We start from the raw sequence: 20,214 nt of genomic DNA on the forward strand, positions 1-20,214 counted from the left end.
AATGGATGTGATCACATCTCATGCTTCCTTGACGTAGCGGCGTTAGTCAGCACAGTGGCTTGCTCAATAGACAAGACTCCCTGTTTGCTCCTATGAACAGTCTTACTTGTTTGTTAGTTCACCCTCAACAACAACTTTGAGATACTACCTTTACTCGACCATCATTCTTTGCGACATGACAAGCCCATAGTTTTTTCTGAACCCCTGGTGCCCCGAAACAAGTCTCACACACCCCACTAGGCCCTGTCAATTCGGCCTCAGCTCTCCGCATGGGACCAAGATGTAGCAGCGGTCTTGACGTCGCATAAAGAACAATGCAACCCTCACGCTCTCAACCCCGCGGCCCGGGCAGCTTCAATCCGTTATCAAGCTCGTCTGCCCAGCCTTCGCAGCTTTCAACAAAATCCTCGAGACCTGCTCTACGCCGAGTCGAAACCTCAGACGACGAAGACGAGACCCCCCGACCATCCATAACAATACCCAAGTCGCGACAACCTTCACAACTGCAGCCCTCGTCACCCGCGACACCGATATACTCACAGTTCACGACACACGGAAACTCAAGTACTGCAAGCATAGGTCATCACAACTTTTCGAGACCAGCGAACGCAAGGTCCGTTACTCAAGGGTCGCCGGCGACACTGGTCAAGGGCCATGCGCGCAAACATTCAGCTACACAAGGCTCCTTTGAACCTACCCTACCGTCCATGAGCACTTCGAATCTATCTTCACATCTCGGAATGTCTCAACAAAATTCATCTACCACTTCCATGTCCGCGGCGGCGGCTGCTGCTGCTGCTGCCTCTGCCTCTAATGTTAGCTTGTCCGCGAGCCAAATGGCGGCGCAGGCGGCTGTCATGTCGCATCAGAACCATTCACGCCAGCGCTCGCAGACAGTACCTTTCCCTGGTGATCCTAACGAAGGTGTGCGGCGAGGAAGCGGCAGTAAAGGCCCCACGAGTCCTCCGATGCTGAGTTTGACAGAGGCGAGTGCGCCGCGGGATACTGGGTTCGTGAACCATGGCGGATATGGCGGACCTCACTCTTCTGCTGCCACGGCGGCTGCGAATGTCGTTTTTCCTCGATCTGGCCACACCTCCCCTAGGGTATCACCTCAACCATATTCACAACCACCTCCGCCGCCGCCCCCAGTGACTGAAAAGCCAAGCAAGATAGAAAAGTCCAAGGTCAAGCTTTTCTCTCGTCCAGGCAAAATCAGCACAAAGGGTGAGTCGAAGGAGAAGCCGCTACCGAGTCCCGGAAAGATTGGCTCTGCTCTTTCGGCTCTTCAGCGTGGGAACTTTAGTACAAGCAGCCTGGTTGATCCGAGTAATCAATCCATATACAACCTCAACAACTCATCTTCAGCAACCATACGACCTATCGAAACGCCTACTGAAGAAAGAGAGAAGGACAAAGAGAAGGGCAAGGAGAAGGAGAAGAAGCACCACTTTCTTTCGCGGCAAAAGCACAAGCTTAAAGATGAATACCATCTCCCGTTATCATCAGCGGCCAGCAACTCTCGCCCAACAGATCCCAACGCACCAAACCCTTTATACAACTTCAATATCCCACCAAGCCCAGCGCCCACGTCTTCAACGTTTTCCAAGGCTAAAAAGGACAAGAAGAGCGCCGAACGATCGGACAGCCGGCTGGATGGCGAGTCTAGTTTTAATGGGCAAAGCGAATGGCCTGGACCTAGTAGTCTACCATCCCTGTCCCAACAATCGACCATGTACGATCCCATTGACCCTGGAAAGCTAGGCCTCCACAACCACATGTCGCTGGACGATGCGTGGCCGTATCTAAGAGCCAAACTGCTGGTCATCTTTGAGGGTGAGGATCTTCGACTTCCTGTGGAAGACTTTAACCGTGTTGTGCAAATGCATATTCAATGGTGCATGCATAGACGCTCACCAAACACCATGTTGGAAGATTTGCGCGATCTTCTACACACAGGGTTCTTGTCACTGGATCGAACGTTGCGTCAGACCCCTGAGGATCGCTTTATTCCGACGCTTGTGGAGCTTTGGATGTTTACCTTCACCTCCATTTTGCCATACATGCAGGCCGTCTTCCTCCCGCTGGATCTCGAGGTATCAGGCTGTGGTACACTCATGACCGGAGAGCAAGCTCGTGAATTTTGGGGAGGTGCTGTCACTTCTTCATTTGGTTCAGGGGGACCAGCTCGTGTGGCTCCAGCACCATCAGTCCTTGATGTGAGAAGGCTAGTACTCATCGCCTACAGAGATACTGTCATTTTACCACGCTACGACACGCTCAAGAATATATTCTCACGGCTCTCTCTTGAATTTTTACCATCGTCACTTGCAAGCATGGCAATGTCGTCTGCACCCGAAGCGCCACTATCTACTTCGCCTTCTGAATCGTTTGGCCGTCCTGGCACAGCAATGTCTCTTGATCCATCCAACGCTTCTTACAATTCAACAAGCACAACACTCCTTGGAGAAGGTTCCGCAGGAGGTCGCAGTCGAGCCATCAGCAATGTCAGCTTCGGCAGTCACGGTAGCGATGGTGGTTTGAGACCGTTCACGCCTTCAGGAAGCGGGGGGATTCCACCCGTGCCTTCCTTGGCCAGTCTACGGGACCGCGAGCAGAACGTCGAGGACTCGAAACACATCACAGAAATGGTTGGCCGAATGCTACAGTGCATGAGTGTCTTGTCGGGCGTATCGGCAGGTGATGTTGGCGCTGAAGGAAACGAGAGGGTCGTGGAGCTGTGTAAGATGCTGAAGCTCAACTGGTTGGGCAGAGGAAGAACAGGAAGAAACCGAAGGGGAATGGTCGGTGGCAGAGTGAGGAGGGATGATATGAGGGATGAAGTTCGTGTTATTTAGCGATTGATTTGGAAATGATGAGTGGCAGGTACATCAGCGATCAAACGGGGATCGCCTGCAAGCACAGAAGATCGACAGGCCAAGCGAGTGAAGATCGAGCCCGAAGTGAAGAAGGAAGAAGACGATGCAGAGGACAGCGAGGAAGAAATCGAGTTTGAAGACGTTTAGGATTGAGACGCGGAGAGGATAGAATACGATATTGAGTACGAGATCGAATTTGAAGATCTCTGTAACTACAGCGATACTCCAGTATAGCTGAGGAATATAAATGAACATCTAAAGATTTTGGCAGTTAATAGAATGTGAACGAAAAGACATCACAGAAACCGTCGCGTAGTAGACTCGCCTACTCTGTCATTCGTGAGAAAGAGGTGCAACAGTAGCAATTTTACAAGGTGTCATGATACATGCTATATCATGACTCCTGTTGCATTTTTTTTCACGGTGGCTGGCACGATTCAAATTGGCACGAAAGTTGGAGGAAAATATTATAATTTTATTTGTTCTATTTATTTAGATTCGGAGTGGTCTCCCATGGTAACATCTAGAACTTTTCAACAGTTAGCTTCAAGACTTGATAAAAAATAGTCAACAGCAAAGTGCGAAATATGGTGTTTAATCAGACATCCAAGGAAGTATAATTATACCCTCATCTGTCCCAAAAAGGCTCGAATGGGACTCGAGTGGAAACTGCGAATTAGGTGGAAAATTTCATCATGAAAAACGAAGAGGTTGGTTGTGAAGAAATGTTTTGCAAACTTACATTAAATATTAGAAAGCTTGGCAAAGTTGTGTTAGTTTCGGGTATAGCAAATTTTCATAAATCTGTTGAAGCAATGTTAGCGAAGCTGCAAAGAATGCGCGTGCTAGAAAAGCTGAGTGTGTTTGATGTAGTCAGACAATGATACTGGCAAGTAACAGGCCTAGGGCCCAGGATACTGAATATCTTCATGGGCGATTCAGGTGGATAAAGAAGTGTGCAACAAGTGTCATCATTCAGATGGGGGCATGGAGTGCTGCGAGGCACAAGGGAATGTTTTTCTTACCATTAAAATCCAAGCTGCATGCAAGGCTGCAAAGAAAAAAATTCTTTGCAAGCCAAACAAACCACCTCAAACAAACATCCCGCACGGCAAGACGCAAAGCGCACCACTCAGACAAAGCTGTTCAAAATCAAAACAGCTGCTCCGGAAAGACAGTCGTCGTGTGATCTCGCGCGTCGTGTTCGCGTGGGAAGAGAGGTAGAGGCGGTTTGTTGTTGTTGGAAAGGATTGAAGCTTGGGAGAAGAAAGTTGAGAGCCGCATCGAAGAAAGATATTGGAAGACAGTGCAGGAAAATTTGAAAGATGCGCGGCACTGTGTATCTTTCACGTGACCGGTTCCTTACCCTTTCTTGGCCCTAGCGGCGGAAGTTAGTTCATGGCCCACCTGAATATCGCGATAGATGCATGAAGCAATTTGTCTTGTCCTTCACCTCCTCCACCTATGCCCGCTGCAATGTCTTAGGATGTACGACTAGGCTTGGGGGCAGTCAGCGTATGTAGTTCACGTCATGACTTTTCTCGCTAGTCCTTACCAAGTTTTCATCTTAAAAGTGTTGGTCTTAGGGTATCGTTTGCCTTTGCTCAAGCCTCGATGGACGTTGGTTTCTTTTACATCTGTGCGCTTGTCGGCTGCATGTCTTCAGCAACAAAACGCGGACATAGATGAAGACACATCCTTGTCGGTACCTGTCGCGTGTCGTCAGGGATCCGACATTTCGTTGTAATGAGGTTGTGACTATAGGTTTTGAGTATGCTCATACCCATAGCTATTGAGATAACGGATGGTGTACCGCTGTGTTGGAAGTGACAGAATACTTGCACGTGAAATACTAGAGCTTTGTGCGTTTATTTATGCTAGCCGTCCACTTGCTAGTGGGAGCTAACCAGAGGATATATGCATATTTGGTCTGAGTCACTCGGTAGATACATACTCATCCACCCTTATCTCGGGGTCCTCATCCGGCAGCCCGCCTGGACCCATATAATATTTTATTGGACGTATCAGAATGCTTCCCGTCTCATTCCAAATCCACCTGTCCAACTCACTCAGACGCAAAGGTCAAAAGGTCCTCCCCCAAAAATCCAAGACCCAGTCAGTCAGCCTGCCCAGCCCAGCCAGAAGGAATCGAGTGAGATCTCCCCAGTCTGTAAGAGCCAGGCCGTCGATCTCTGTCTACAGCATCTTTATTTCTTAGGTGCCAACCCAATTACTGCTATTGTTACCTACGTATGTATATTGATTCAGCGAAAACATATTCACAGACAAAATAAAGAAAGCAAAGAGATCTGAGGCCTCACTTGGGGTCTCCTACAACCTTGCTCTAGTCTAACTACGCCTTGATTTGGCATCTTGTCTTCCGCCTTGCTTCACAGGCTCGCTCATCATAGGTTGACTACCTACGTACCACCACCAGCACCCTTTCTTCTTCCACTTCTACTCCTAGATTCTTTCTAGTCAATCTGCCAACTCCTCCCACTTCTTTCCCCCTTCTTCTCTGCCTTCTTTTTTCCTTGGTCAAATCTAATTTTCAGCCAAGTCGAGAACTGAGGTCACCAGCCCCCCGTCACGTCAGATTCCACCCTGGTTTTTTGCGTGCCTGTCCTTTGGATACTTTATCCGGGCTATCAGCGTGCGTACCTGAGTGCCGGGCCCGCCGTCGCGTTACCAAAACCCAGTCCAGTCCAGCCCCCAACAGCACAGCACAGCTCAGTGCACTGAAGACTGGAAAATAAGCGCGCCCACGCGGAAATATAACCTACCGAACCCGGATCAGAAAATCTAGCTGTCGAGGGCACAAGAGACGAAATCAATGAGTCAGTTTATGCCATTTTAGCCTAGCTACGGAAGTCATTTGTTTTCTGTACCCTATACTCGGAGGTCACCTTTTCTGTTACCCCCTTTGCCAGCCCGACCCGAACCAGCGAAGACCCAGTCGCAGTCGCAGTCCCCATCCCGTCCACCTTGCGACTCCCGTTCTTTCCCCCGTCCCCCAGCACTGAAAGCGGATCGCCCTCTTTGTGGCATCGCTCTCCCGTGTCTTTCGCATTCTCCTTCCTGGGTCTGTCTCGACAATCCACCAATTCCTTTCTCGACAACCTCGATCTGCGCTCTTTTTGGGCTTCACTTTTTCCAGGTCGACCACGATTACAGTATTTATTACTGACCTATCTGAGGTCTTGACCATTGGACTCGTGACGTGCCATTCGCCCCATCGTCGTCTCATTCGCCCACTGCCTCCTCTTTCCCCCCAGTCCAACCGGCCTCATTCTCTCTTATCCGCTTTCGCAGCGCGAAACACACCACCAAAACTTCCACTGACGCTCACCGACGCCTTGACGACAACTATTTTCTAGCTGCTATACGATCTGACACAGGATATCTTGTGCATCTCTCTTTTTATCTCTCCTTGTCTTGTTTGATTTCCGACACGATCGCCATCGCAACTTACTCCCGATCTTGTCTCGTCGCGACGCGCGAAATATCTATTGTATAACGCCTCCCACCACTTCGAATACCTAGAAGTTGACGCTCGCGCTCGCGTCGTCAGTCAGCGTTCTCTTGCCCTCCGTTCAACGTATGCGATAGTATTACAACGCGATTGTCGATATCCACGGCGTGGATTATCGACCTGACTTCTTAGTCATGATGGCAACCAGTATGGGCCCAAATTTCTCTGGGCATCCTGCCGGCATGGGACACCCAGGTGTCGCTGGCCATCCTATGGGTCCAGGTGGCATGCCTCATAACCAAGGCCAGCAAGGCGGTCCTGGTGGTGGAATGCCTCATCAATTCGGAGGACCCATGGTCTCTGCTCAAGGAGCTCAAGTAAACCCTGCCCTCATGGGCGGTATGCCGCCGGGTGCGAACCCAAATGCTCATGCTTTACAGCATCTCAATCCCGCCACACAGCAGCAAATGATTCAGCAACAACTCCAGCAACAACATTGTATGTATTACCTTAATGGCACTGTCCCTGCCATCCCCTGTCTCTGCGCACGCGCTAATTGGTCTCCTCCACAGTTGCTAATAATCCGCAAGCGATGCAAGCGATGCGACAACAACAGTTACTTCAACAAAGACAGTTTATGGCTCAACAAGCCGCTCTCCAAGCCAACATGCATGGTGGTGGTATGCCGATAAACATGGCCCAATTCAGCCAACTCAACCCACAGCAGCTGCAAAATCTCAGAGGGAGACTGGGTCCTGTAAGTCGATTGACACTCAAGCAACCTCGATCGGGCGTTCCTTACACTAACAAATCAGGGACAGCATCCTCAGGCTCAAGCGATCATGGCCCAGCAGCTTGCTCTCCAGCAACATCAACAGCAGCAGCAACAACAACAGCAACAGGCTGCACATGCTCAGCAAATGCAAGCTGGGCCTAATCCAGGCCAACAGATGCCCATGAGTGCTCAAAGCCTTCAAGCAATGCAGCAACATAATCAGCTTGCTATCCAAAACCAGATGGCAAACCAACAGGGCCAGCCCCAACCAAACCCTCAACAACAGCATCAGCAACAGCAACAGCAGCAGCAGCAGCAGCAGCAGCAACAACAGCAACAGCAACAACAGCAGCAGCAACAGCAGCAGCCTGGTCAGCAGCAACCTCAACACACACCTCAGCAGTCATCACAAGCTGGGACACCAGCTCCCACTGGGCCCCAAACCCCTGCACAGACACCTAGCTCAACCCCTGCCCAGCCAACTCAGCTGCCACCTGGTCAGAATCAGCCTCAGCTGCCACAAACTCCTGCTCAATCCCAAGCTCAGCCACAGCAGCCTCAGAGCCAGGCTCAGGCACAGGCTCAGGCACAAGCTCAGGCCCAGGCCCAGGCCCAGGCACAGGCACAGGCACAGGCTCAGGCCCAGGCACAGGCTCAAGCCCAACCTCAAATGAACGCTGCCGCTGCCCAGCAGCTTGCGATACAGAACCAGATGTTGCAGCAGCAGCGGAGGGAGAGTATGAAAGGCCAGTGTCTGCTTAAGCTGATGCAGTTCAACGAGCATCTTAGTGGCTTCCCCGTAAGTCTTGCCATCATTAAAGTCTTGATGTTATACTAACAAGGGTAATAGGGCTCCAAGGGTGACGTCTCATACTGGCACAACTTCGTGATGCGATTTTTCTCCCAAAATGGCGTTTTCCGTCACTCGTTGCACATTACCGATGCCGAAGATACGACCGATAAACAATACGAGATCCCGTACGCAGCTATTGCTCGCTACTTTCATACTCATTTCAACAACGGCGTCAAAACCATACAGCTGGTTATGGACAAGGGTACAACAGATAGGCCTCTTCCAGGAGACTGTCATTGTATCGAGAACTCAAAGTCCAGTCTTGTCTACTGGTACGAGACTGGATCTCATGTAAGACACCATTAGTTGGGTCTGAGCTATTGTGGAACTAACCGAGTCACTAGTTGGTCGCGAGTGGTGCTCTACGAGTACAATTTGATGCAGAACAGAGGATCGAGCTATTCGAATTTCTCACAACAAGTCAAGAAGAATACATCTCACGAAAGCAGGTCATTGATGCCGCTAAACCGGCCCATATGTGGATGAAGGAGTGGCACAAGACGAATTCGCAGGATGGCAAATCTCCTGAATTATCCAAGAAGGGCAAGGGTCGACAGTTGAAGTCCCCCCAAACGCAGCCTCCGGAGGTTCTGGTTGATTTGCCAGACTCGGCCGTGAATAGCAAGGGTGTGACTGAAGCTGTCTTCCAGTTTCTTGAGGTAGGGACAGCTCACTCATCGTAAGTAAAGAGTGAAGCTAATGAATTTTGACCAGATTATTGAAGTGATGGGACAGATGAACCCATTATTCCAATTGAACCACTCGAACCCCGGCATGGGCCCGTATCAAGCCCTCGAGCAGTACGTCGCGACAAATATCAATGGCGCTCCTCCAAACATGAACGGTCAACAAATGCCCCCCGGGGCCCGTACACCTAGCTTTGGACAATTCCCGATGGGCGCAAGCCCCGCTGCGGCTCACATGAACCTACCTGGATCACCTCATATGGGTAGCCCAGCACAAGGTCATATGCAGGCCCCTGGAATGCAGATGCAGCACAGTCAACAAGGAACCGGGTCAAGCGGACCTAGCGCAAACACATCCCCCGCCTCGAACAAACGAAGAAGGCCATCAGCAGTGAAAGAGGAGGATGGATCTGGAGCTCCTACACCCAATGCTAATGGAATGCCTCGCAACGCCAAGCCCCCTACACCAAGGATGCCAAAACGACTAAAGGGTAACCCACCTGCATAATAGACGAGGGTGGGTGGCTCTACTTAAATGCCACTGTTATTGTTTACTCTTTTTTCTTTATCCTCATTTTGCATTATGCTGCATAGTGGCGTCTCTCCGTTTTGGTTTCACTTCGGGCGCTGGCTCTTTGGGGAAAATACTTGGTTACGGCAGAATGAATTTATATGGAGTGGCGTGTATTTTCGCAGTCATCATCTATACACTGCGATCCTTGTCAATGCCTAGCGATTGCTCCGGAAACCTTCCAGGAGGCACATCCTGGACTGGTGGTTGCCTTATCGAGCAGTGAGTGATTCGGAGCTCGAAGACACGGGTGACGAGGTTATGCGAGTCATTTGCACACGCACATAACGACAGTAAACGAAATCGTCATGGGCCTATTTCTTGAGCAACAGGATCAACGAATAGAGGCGAGAGGGGATGTCTGAAGCTTAATCTGGGTAACAGAGTTGCAGTTACTCGTGTACGACTATAGGGACTTGCGGCACAGGTCGACTTCCGAGATCCTGGCTACCCTTTTTGTTTTCGTTTCTAGTCATGTGCATTTGCTTTTTACTTAGTTTTCTGTTGGAAAAGACGCTCGGCAAGCAATCGGGTGTACATGGGGGAGTTTGGAGACTCGGGGGCAGTTATCAAATGTTGCGTTAATTCAAGAGTCAAAAGACAGAAAAAGACGGAAGAGGTGGGGAAGGCTGCGTTGCTTTACGAGCAGTTTGGATGTGCGAGGCTGTCTATCATGGGTGTTTTCAGATTATACCTAGGCTAAATAAGGAGTTAGGTCTTTAATGTGTCAAGTTTTAAACGTTCGAAGCCTTCCTATATATATGTGTCTTTGTCGTTATATCTGTTTATATGAAAGTTAGCCTCAAAGCTTAAGATATCGATCGATTTCGTATGTTTGAAAGGGCATGTACTTGTCTCAGAATAGGTAAGGCCTGCAATATGTATGATATTTGCGGTATAAAGTGTGATTTAACTATTCCCCAGATACATCGATTGGAAGATTTAGTATCACAGATAAATAAACGCTCTTGTCGATACAAGAGCGTGTTTCATGTTGGACGGGATATGAGTTGATCTCAACCATCGTCCTTTCTGTGCTCCATTAACCCTTGAGCATTCAGTATATATTTGGTCCCCATACACGATTCCCGTTTGTGAAACAAGTCATCTTCATGTCGAAGGCGAACGCGCCGTGGTTCCTACTACTGTCACCCAAAACTGTCAGCAATTTGTGTCTCTTCAAAGAAATCGATTAGGAAAACATACGTGAAGGTGCTTACGCAGTGCCGCCAAACCACCAGCCAGTCGTCTTCTTGGTCGGAAGGATTTCACCACGAATGGCAATATAGCACTTGAGAGCGCCTCCGGATGAAGCCATCATCTCCTTGAGTAGAAACCATTCAAGCTCAGTGCGAGCCATGATGTCAGTCTTGGTGATGGGGTGACGATAGTGCCAGTCCTTGTCACTCAGTCCAATCGGGAGAATAGAGCCGCGGAAGGTCCAGTACATTGTTGCAGCGATGAGCTTAGGGCGACAAGTTGAGCGAGCGCGGCGGGATTTTTTTGATTCGGGGAGCGGAAGTTGTTCGCGCAGAAGATTGAGGAGATGGACTCTGGAGGTGTCTAGGGCAATGCGCAGGGGCGTATGAGGACAATCCCACGGATAAGTCAGAGAGCTGTCATTGTTGTTGGGATCATGAATGATGAGATCGAAATCGAGCTCAGAAGCTCCTATAATGGAGGGCAGGGAAGTCGGGTACGCTGAAAGGCCAGAGGTTGAAGTGTTGCGAGTCTCGGCTCGAGTGAGAGGAGGCGAGACTGGCGTAAAAGGCTTGGTCTTGGGCGGCTCGTAAGCAAAAGGCTCTTCGGCGGTGATGCAGAGGTCCATGTTATTTGATTCCCGTTCCCCTTTATTTGGGAGGGTTGAATGATGTAGTGAGTTGAAGCACGGAGAGATAATAATGCTCAGTGACGGTGGTGAGAATGCTGAGGCAGGCGTGCGGGGGTCTTGTAATCTAGAACGCCCGGTGCATTTTTGAATAGGGGGTTCTATTATTTCAAGTGCGCTTTGGAACTCTTCAGCTGTTCACCTGCGCCTGCGGTTCATGAATAACGGGTTGGATCGTGGTTGCGGTGGTTGTGATTTGAAAACCCGCCAGGGGCTGGCAGTGACAAGATGATAGCAATGCCACAACACACGATCACGCCGTTTGAGGAATTCAACTATTTCAAAATACGTCTCAATCATTGATTACATCGAATTCTATTGACTATAGGTCTGCGCAAAACGATTCTCAAACTCCAGCTTCCCCTCAACCATTTGCAACGTCTCCCTCATCCATATCTGACTGTTCAGGTTCGGCACCGTCAACACTTGCAGGGGGAGCTGTCTGAGGGGCATTGGTCAAGTCCTTCGAGTTGTTATTCGTGACATCACTTGAAGCTTGATCCGAAGGGGGGCTCTGCGTATTCCCCTGGGCTAGAACTTGAAGAGGCACATAAGCACGCTGGCGGCCAATGTATTAGCTATCTGCTCCTCTTCCACCACCGTCCTTTTCCTCTCTTGATACTCACGTCAACCAGAATTAATGCCCCATAGCTGTTCGTAGCTATCTGAACCATGATCGACTGGAATTCGTTGGGAGGTAGCTGGTCCGCAAATGATACCTTTCGTACATTATCTGCCGGTGTGATAGGACCAGTCTCGGGGATTATCTCAAGCTTCGAGTATTGACTACGCGTGGTGTACAGAGTACACTGGCCCGAGTAGACTCTGTCTCCAAGATTGTGCTGCTTAGACCACCAGGACAAGTTGGCCAAAACTATTTCGCGAGTTGGTGTGTAGTTATAGTGAGCATCGTTGGAGGCGAGGACAGTTCCTGCTCGATGGAATATGACCTTGATTCTGATGTTTGAATTGAGAACATAGTGCTGCGCTTGAACCATTACTGGAGCAGGTTGCCAGTATAGAGGCGTGTAAGTCGTATAAGGCAATGAGACCACCAGAGTGGAAGGGACCGCTCTTGGAGCCACTGGGACAATGTAGTTCCCAAAGATTGGAGGTTGGAAGTAGAATGCCATTTTGCACAAAAGGAGAGCGATTAGCACGATGTGGGATTTGTTACATTTTTTTCTTTCTTTCCATGTGCTGTTGCTCTCTTTATATAGTTCAAGTCAGGACGCTACATCGTTGAATCACGGACCTATTGTGTGTGAGTTCGTGATGGTTTGTTTGGTGTTGTTACCCTCTCGTTCGTGTTAATCACAAACCGATGATGTCTAAAACCGTAAATTACTGTCAGCGTTGCATTGTTGCACTGGGTAGAGAGTAACTCCGATCATAGGCTATTAGGGTTCCTTTTTCCCATCTCGTAATCCATCCACCCTTGCATATTTTGTTTCACTTGACCATCACACTGATTTATTGAACAAAAGCAAGTTGCAATGCAGTGAGAGCAATCAGGGACAAAACAACTTCACAACAAAGCAATCCTTAGGTTAAATAGGCAACCCTCCCATCAAATCATGTATCTTAGACTGAGTCAGATTATCTCCTTCCAAAATTCGTTCATGCAGAGCGGAGGGAAGTGCGCATCATTTGAACTTACCCGGTACCCGACGTTAGAAGCACGGCACCATGGAAGTTTGCCAATATCTCTCTATTCCCACCTCAATCAGACATGCACACAATATCTTCCGATAACGAGATCTTCACTTAATCTCCAATCTCCGTTTTGCTCATCACGGACATACAATCAATTAACTAATGTCTAGTGCAATAGTATATTAAACGACAACTACAAATGTGGAAAATGCACGACAAAACAGATCCTAGCAGCTTCTCATCGTCACGCAAGGAGTTGTCTCTGACGTATCACATCCCACTAAGATCGACGGTCTTTCCTTGCTCCTCATCACACAGCTGCGGCGACAGACTGCCTAGCCTACCTTGTTAGTTGGCTTACGGCCCCCCTACAAACTCTATCGATCGCTATTTTGGCGAGACAACGGCCGTTCGACCCATCATAGACGGCTGTGGCTGGGATTCAAGCAATTATTGTCCCATTGCTGTGGATAATGACATAACAAGATTACCAGGGACCAGGGACAACTATCGCGCGTTGGTTGTTAAATGCAACCAAGGGAGAGAAAGAGTCTCTCGGCACTTGCCATGCCGTCTGCAGCATGTGTGCCCTCTCCCTGCAGCTTGAAAGCTGAACTTTGCCTGTCTCAGTGTAAAATGAAGCGGTGTCCTCCAAAGTTACCTGCCCTCCACAGTCGGACCGTCAGACTGACATATCAAAGCGCCACATCCTTAACGTCCAGTCGTTAGTCGGCGATCTGTTGCAGCCCATTGCCCCGGGTATTGCCCTCCGCTTAACCCGCCTGTTCGACAAGACCTCAACTTGTTGAAATACCCTGATTGGAACATCGAATAATCGGTGGCGCTCAAGCTGTTTTTGCTTCTTCCAACAATCTTGTCCATTCAATATTAATTTCACTCTTGGCCCTCGGATTTAGCGACTTGGAATTCTCTTTGTCATTTCTCGAGGCTCGACGTTACATGGATAAATCTCAAGTTGGCCGATAACCCGCGAAACTCACAAACCACCCAATTTAACACAGCCGTACAACCATGATACAATGACTACAGAACCGAAGAGAGGTGGGATCCTTATTCCACCATGGTTCGAGTACCATCGACCAAGCTGCTCAGACTGGGCGATTGTCAGCATTGTGTTTGGCATGACGCTCTGCCTGACTTTATTTGGACTTATCCGCGTGTCTATTCAAACGTATCATCAATGGAAACGCACCCGAAGACTTACCACTTATATGGTTCTAATATGGCTTGAATTGATCGCCAGTGGAGTTATTGGAGGACTTGGTTGGGGTTACGTTCGTGGAACCATTCGCCCAGGGTACGTATATTTTGTTCTGTATTGTATTTACTGGCTAATAGTTCAAATAGCTTTCTAATATACTTCTTCATCTGTATGGTGTCCAGTCCCAGGATGTATACATGTACTAACATCGGCAGTGTTCCTATGGGTGTTTCAGATCCATTGTATCATGCAAATCATTGTCAACCGAATCGCCCTGCTCCACGTCTCACCAACTATCGTTCGACGACTGAAATGGGGCATCTTCAGTATTCTTGCTCTTATCAACATTTCAGTCTTTTGTATATGGATACCCGCTCGCCTGCAAATCAGCCAGACATATATCGATATCAACGATGTTTGGGATCGAATTGAGAAAGGCATTTTTGCAGTCGTTGACCTGGCTTTGAACCTCTACTTTGTCTATCTAGTCCGTTCTTCTCTCATCGCATACGGCCTCAAGAAATATGTTGTGCTATATCGCTTCAATCTGATCATGGTTGTTATCTCCATCTCCATGGATGTAAGTGCCACTTATGGAGTACAATGTGCAGCGCAACTGACTAATTTGAACACAGATCCTCATTATTGGCTCAATGTCGTTACGGAACACCTTCTTGTATGTCAAAGCTCTTAAGTCAAGTAACCTCTCTAATCGTGAAATAGATACGTTGAATTCCATCCTCTTGCATATTTGATCAAGCTACACATTGAGCTGTCTATGGCTGAGCTCATCGCAAAGATTGTCAAGGCCTCTGGGCCGAATCTAGCCCCTTGTCGTTGCGCCTGCCATGATGAACCCAATCACATATTCCTCCATCAAATGCAATCTCGACATAGTGCTCCAGCAACGACCAACCTCACGTCTCCCACCATTGGAAGACTCCGCCGCTCTTGGCCGACCTTTACAAGGAACACACACAATCGGGAGAAGCGACGCGGAGTAGGACGACTTTCATCGTTGACCTCAACTCGGAAGACCTCACGGAAGAAGCAAAGTACCAAAGACAACCAACCACAACAAGAAGCCTGGAAGTCAGACACCAACGTACTGAGAGACTGTGGCTCGCAAAGAATGCCAAGTTCCTCGGAACAATCCAATAAAGAATCTCATTCACACAACGACTGAGACATACCGATGATAAGCAATACCAACACAGCTTGAATCGGCATCTCGATATATTCATTTTCTTGTTTCGGTAGACGGCTCGGCCTCATCGAACAACTGCCGGTACACCCCGGCTTCCCCCACACTCTCCACCGGACTGCGAGAGATATCTGCTCAAAGGCGAAGAGGGTCCTAGGAAGCTCAACCTTTCAATTTCAGGGCACAGAAATACATGATATGAGCCTGGTTCATAATACCTTAAGATGATTTACTAATCTCGTTCCTTGTGCTAGTAGTCAGGTGTTTTGATCCCCTCAGGACATCTTTGCCAGTGCTATAACGTCTTCGGCCAACCCAGGGACAATTCAGTACTCTTGGCCGTCGAGAAAGAGATACTCACACATGCGAGTTCTTAAGTGTTGAAATGAAGCCTGCTGAAGAGTCTGATCTTGAGTAATCTCAAGCAGGGCGAGGAAAAACAGAAGAGAATCCCGGAGGATCAGTGAGGAAGCACGGCAAAAAGCAGCAACAGGCTCATCGTGAGACGAAACAGTGCTCAGACCCCTGCGCTAAGTCGAATCATAAAAGCGTATATATATAATACACGATATTCATTTAAAACAACAGTGAAACAATACAGTCAATCAAATACTTTTGATCTGGTCACGATGGCTCCTTAGATTGCATTTATCATGTCTTTTGATATCATTGTTTGTAGAGACGCTGGTTGTTTTCCAGCTTGATCCGCTATTAGACAAATAGCAAAAGAACGCCGTTAATCCTGTACAGATCCATGCCCAAGTCCTTTCGTCGTGTCTTTGGTGACACTATGCCGCATATGTTTTTTTGTTTCCGAACACTTGGTTCCGGCAGATATCCTTCAAGCTCCCCCTTATAGCAAATAATCATAGAATGTTCCCAAAAGATGCTTTGTCATTTCGTCATGCTCCCAAATTTGTTCCAGATGCGTGCTCGTTCCAAATCATAAAACAGCCGTCCGCTGCGCAGCGAGACACTATGTACCTCCGAAATATAGGCCTTCCACTTGGCTTCGTCGCTGATGCTGCAACGTCAATTACATGACACCAGGAGCTGGGTTCTCGTGCTTAGCGGTACTGCCCTTGCCTCTCCATGTGCTGACGGCAGGGATGTTAGCCTCGTAGCGGACTTCCTCAGTGCCATAGGCGCCGGGCGTGAGCTTGATTAGTGTGTGAAGAGGAACATTCATCCAAGGACTCTTGGTCTGGTCCTTCTTCATGAAGTATGCGTAGATACATCGAAGCACGGCTTGGTGAGTGACAATCAGAATGTCCTCACTGCGTTCAAGCTCCATGATGATGGGCTCGAGACGGATGACAACGTCGCGATATGACTCTCCGCCACGGTAGCGGTAGTTGTACTTGTCTTCGTCACGGGCGGCAAAGTCCTCAGGGTATCGGTCCTTGATTTCCTGGTAGGTTAAGCCGTCACACACACCTGAGTCGAGCTCATCAAGTGCCTTCCACTGGAGTTGGTTGTAGTGGTCAGGAAGGAAGCGAGCGGTGGCAATAGTTCGTCGCAAAGTCGACGTCCATACTGTAAGTGGGCGATCATCCTATTTAATGTTAGGCAAGCACAGAAAATCTGGAGCGGGACAATCACTTACACCGACTGATTTTCGGACAAGCTCGGGCAGCTTTCTGCCGTATTGCTCACCACGGGGAGAAAGAAGGGTATCACCACCAATTCTACCATCAATGTTGTACAATGATTCGCCGTGCTGTGAGTTTTGTTAGCATGCTTTCAAAGAAAAAAAAACCAATTTACTCACCCTTGACAACCAGACAGAGCGAGGGCGGATGTGAAGGTTCATGAGGTAGTAGACAATTCGACTTTGGAGGTAATCCCGGATTCGGCTGATGATGACTTGCTTGCCAACGTCCATGATCTTGAGGTAAGTCAAATGTGACTCCTTTCCCTCGGCGTCAATGGTACAGTACACCTTCTCATAATTACGAATGCGGTTGCGGAAATCAAGGGCGGCAGTCTCAGGGTCCTGGCCTCGGTAATCTGGGCTGGTCGTCTTGACATCGCGGATGTTGGCCATGATGAGCTCTTCATCGTCGCACTTGCTCTCAACGAAGAGAACTTCAATGCCGTTCTCGTTGCAAACCTCCAACACCCACTTGCGGCGCTCCAACGTCGAGTTTGTGGCGTCAAGTATACCGACAATACCACCGGAGCGGAACCAGGCTAGCATGTCTGCAACAGCAGCTTCGGCAGCGGCGCGACGGGTGCGCTCTCCTTCAGGGTTATTGATATCGAAAAAGTCGGCCGTGGGCTGGGGAGCGTCATTGCGGCGGTAATTACCGACGTTGAATGTTTGAGCTGGGATAGAAAGCCATTGGAGATATCGCTGGGCTAAAGAATTGATCGGTTAGCGACCGCAAGATGGATCACCAGCGAGTAGCGACAAAACTTACCTCGTTGGGCGATATAACTTTTGCCTCTGGCTGGGAGACCAACCATGACCACACAGATCCTGGTATCTTCGGCCTGAACGCCGACGCCGTTGGTTCGAGAAGGCATCTTGATTAGTTGGGATGTAAGTTGGGCGGTGTGAATTGAGTACGGCTGCTACTGAGCAGACAAATCAAGGTCCGGGAGTGGCAAGAGCTTGGGAATGATCAGATATGATGAAGCTCCAATACTGCAGACACATGAAATGGGGAACAAAGTAAAATGACAATGACCCAATCGACGATTGCTGATGAAAGGTCAGGCAAGGTAGGTAGTAATCGCGTGGACCGAGGTAGAGTGTGAATAGGAAAGTACAGTCTCGATGACTTGCTCCCGTTGGTGATTGGATCCAAATGCAGTTCAGCTGAGAACAGACGAGGAAGGCACAGCAAAGAGAATACAACAAACGTTCCTTCTTAAGTTTAGGTTGATGACACAGCGAATTGACCCTAGATAAAGTGGGAGTGATCAAGCCAACGTTGGTAGGTAGATACCGTAAACGTGGTTCCGCTTGTAGTGGAGAGAATTCGTTTGTCGATAAAAACGATTTACCTCCGTTTTGTGTTTGTTGCGACACTTTGATTATGGTCGACAGAGATCAAAGACACAAACGACCCTGAATGCGATCTGCAGCAAGAAGTGATCCGGAGCAATGGAAGCTGAGCTTCAGGGAGAAACAGATTCAATATGAGATGAGGGGATGGAGGGATGAATGAGGGGTTGTAATTTATGGACGAAGGGAACAGAAGCTACTTTAGCTAGCTGGTAATATGATATGCACAATATCAAGCTGTGCGAGGGGAGACTGGGAAGTTTAAAAGAATAAGACGAGGTCAAGTGACGGAAACCCAAGGTGAGGTAAGGTAAAAGGGTAAGGATAGGTACAGTAGCGCAAAGGTATGGTATCCCCGATCAGTAGCTCGGAATTTAACTACGTTAGTAGACAGTTGGTTGACTTGACTTGATAGTGATTAGACCGACACACCTGACTAAATTGACTGATTGTAAAAGATACTGACACAAGTATTGCAGTATTGTTTAGTCAAGGTAACTAAGTTTGCTCCATCGCAAAACACGAAAAGAGTAAAAAAAAATCGATTGAACATGCGGCTTCCATCGTCTTTTCCCAAGGTCGCGGCTCCATCATGAATGACGATGGAATGGAGTCAAGCCAATGGGATTACGTTGCTGCCCCGCCAAAGCCCGCGTCCATGATCCACTACCGCGGGTCAGAAACACCCCCGGCCGCTCGGGATGGACGCCGTGTGTGCGTATAGAATTCCAGGCCCCGGGACGGTCAACAAAGCCCTGTAAATTATAGCCCAAGGGCCTCAGCCAGGCTCTCCACCCTGCAAATTTCTATTCTCTTTACCGATGAGATGGCGGGGGAGGAAAGCTGTACTCCGGGCGTAGAGCTGCTAGAACAGCAAGCTGTAAGTTGCCTAGAGCTTTGGCTGGCGTCTTAGCTCAACCCTCACTGCAGATGTCTCGTCTCGTGGTGGTACATCTCCGGATCCTCCCGGTCTAATCCCGAGGGGCAATCCAAATGTCAGGTATTCATTCTCTTTGTAAGGGAAGAGTCGAAACAAAATATGATAAAAAGTTTGCAGTATGTTCCATAGTGTACTGTACAGCAACGAAGAGTAGTAGCCCTTGCTATGCGCATTTAGTCATTTCACCTCAGACGCCGACAAGAGGCCCAAGCACTACTCTACTGCACTTCAAGTAGACCGACATGGGACTTTGAGATCCGAATCTCATCGTTTTCTTGTCCCGTGCCCCCTTCCGGGCCCGTCAGCCTCAGACATCGACGTCCGGGGTGAGCTGCAGGAACCGCCACAGAAGATGGGCCGTCCACGAGACCCTTTGATGGTCCGGGACTGTCCGAGTTGGCACCACTTGCAGATGTTGTGTTGCTGCGATATCATGACTTTAAAAGATGGAGTTGCCGGTTCCCGGACTAGGTTCTCGACCGGTTCTTGCGTCGTAACGCGTGTTGTACCTGGGGTTATCCGTCTTCTGACCCCGTCTTTCATTCGATTTAACTTTGTGGTGTGATATGATGAATACACTTTCAGGTCCTGAACCTCGAGACGTGGGGTCCCCTCTTCACCCCAGGTTTGGATCGCTTGCCAGGTCATGTACTGTAGTGTACTTACACCGCTTCACGGCCTCATGATAGTAGACCTTAAGTGGATCGGATTCGCTCGCTTCGGTAACAAGAAACAGCTCGAGCCCAGTCCATGAACCCCGATATGGAATCCGGAAGCTGTAACAAAAACAGATCAGAATCCCGTACCTTGCTAGAAGCTCAGGTGTTCGAATGCCTTCTTGTTTGCGGTGGCGACGGAGATGCAGCTGCGTCGCCTTTCATCATAGTCTTATGCTCTCGCTTCCAATGTCAAACTCAAAGTGAAGAGTAGACAAATGGCGAGACTTTTTCTCTGGTCGTTCGGTGAATACATTTTGTTCAATCTCGTGACTAAGATCAAATGCTTGATCTTTAGAATGGCAGCAGACAAGCGGGAAAATAGATGACAAACAACAG

The 20,214-nt window shown here is 48.8% G+C and overlaps 6 protein-coding genes across 6 annotated transcripts; 3 read left to right on the forward strand and 3 right to left on the reverse strand.

Annotated features, from left to right (window-relative positions):
- Window positions 1-115: 115 nt before the first annotated feature.
- On the forward strand, window positions 116-3,268 carry EDB82DRAFT_501492 (HbrB-like-domain-containing protein). The gene has a single exon (XM_065608645.1). The coding sequence runs from the start codon at window positions 315-317 to the stop codon at window positions 2,856-2,858; it is 2,544 nt and encodes an 847-aa protein (XP_065465019.1). The 5' UTR covers window positions 116-314; the 3' UTR covers window positions 2,859-3,268.
- Window positions 3,269-6,548: 3,280 nt separating this feature from the next.
- EDB82DRAFT_476091 (LIM-domain binding protein-domain-containing protein) lies at window positions 6,549-9,173 on the forward strand (the record flags this gene model as incomplete). The annotated part of the gene is made up of 6 exons (XM_065608050.1): window positions 6,549-6,849; window positions 6,924-7,108; window positions 7,173-7,925; window positions 7,977-8,270; window positions 8,324-8,638; window positions 8,694-9,173. 6 exons carry the CDS (start codon window positions 6,549-6,551, stop codon window positions 9,171-9,173), a joined length of 2,328 nt encoding a protein of 775 aa, XP_065465020.1.
- A 997-nt stretch (window positions 9,174-10,170) lies between these two features.
- Window positions 10,171-11,205, reverse strand: EDB82DRAFT_501501 (uncharacterized protein). The gene has a single exon (XM_025736071.2). The coding sequence runs from the start codon at window positions 11,062-11,064 to the stop codon at window positions 10,453-10,455; it is 612 nt and encodes a 203-aa protein (XP_025586714.2). The 5' UTR covers window positions 11,065-11,205; the 3' UTR covers window positions 10,171-10,452.
- A 206-nt stretch (window positions 11,206-11,411) lies between these two features.
- On the reverse strand, window positions 11,412-12,479 carry EDB82DRAFT_192049 (uncharacterized protein). The gene is made up of 2 exons (XM_025736072.2): window positions 11,751-12,479; window positions 11,412-11,683 (listed from the first exon to the last, which is right to left on the reverse strand). Exons 1-2 carry the CDS (start codon window positions 12,255-12,257, stop codon window positions 11,489-11,491), a joined length of 702 nt encoding a protein of 233 aa, XP_025586715.2. The 5' UTR covers window positions 12,258-12,479; the 3' UTR covers window positions 11,412-11,488.
- Window positions 12,480-13,820: 1,341 nt separating this feature from the next.
- On the forward strand, window positions 13,821-15,188 carry EDB82DRAFT_525430 (uncharacterized protein; the record flags this gene model as incomplete). The annotated part of the gene is made up of 5 exons (XM_025736073.1): window positions 13,821-14,098; window positions 14,149-14,171; window positions 14,218-14,582; window positions 14,638-14,678; window positions 14,726-15,188. 5 exons carry the CDS (start codon window positions 13,821-13,823, stop codon window positions 15,186-15,188), a joined length of 1,170 nt encoding a protein of 389 aa, XP_025586716.1.
- Window positions 15,189-16,242: 1,054 nt separating this feature from the next.
- EDB82DRAFT_525431 (6-phosphofructo-2-kinase-domain-containing protein) lies at window positions 16,243-17,735 on the reverse strand (the record flags this gene model as incomplete). The annotated part of the gene is made up of 4 exons (XM_025736074.2): window positions 16,243-16,761; window positions 16,813-16,926; window positions 16,978-17,567; window positions 17,630-17,735. 4 exons carry the CDS (start codon window positions 17,733-17,735, stop codon window positions 16,243-16,245), a joined length of 1,329 nt encoding a protein of 442 aa, XP_025586717.1.
- Between the last annotated feature and the right edge of the window lie 2,479 nt (window positions 17,736-20,214).

This window comes from Fusarium venenatum (genome assembly GCF_020744135.1).
Source record: "Fusarium venenatum strain MPI-CAGE-CH-0201 chromosome Unknown EDB82scaffold_2, whole genome shotgun sequence".
In the NCBI taxonomy this organism is placed as follows: Eukaryota; Fungi; Ascomycota; class Sordariomycetes; order Hypocreales; family Nectriaceae; genus Fusarium; species Fusarium venenatum.

What these genes read in the sequence shown, in the direction of transcription:
- EDB82DRAFT_192049 (XM_025736072.2), bottom strand. Translation starts at nt 12,257, where the DNA reads ATGGCATTCTACTTCCAACCTCCAATCTTTGGGAACTACATTGTCCCA. An exon ending in GGGCATTAATTCTGGTTGAC is followed by an intron (nt 11,684 to 11,750) that starts GTGAGTATCAAG and finishes ATTGGCCGCCAG; the next exon opens with CGTGCTTATGTGCCTCTTCA.
- EDB82DRAFT_501501 (XM_025736071.2), bottom strand. Translation starts at nt 11,064, where the DNA reads ATGGACCTCTGCATCACCGCCGAAGAGCCTTTTGCTTACGAGCCGCCC.
- EDB82DRAFT_501492 (XM_065608645.1), top strand. Translation starts at nt 315, where the DNA reads ATGCAACCCTCACGCTCTCAACCCCGCGGCCCGGGCAGCTTCAATCCG.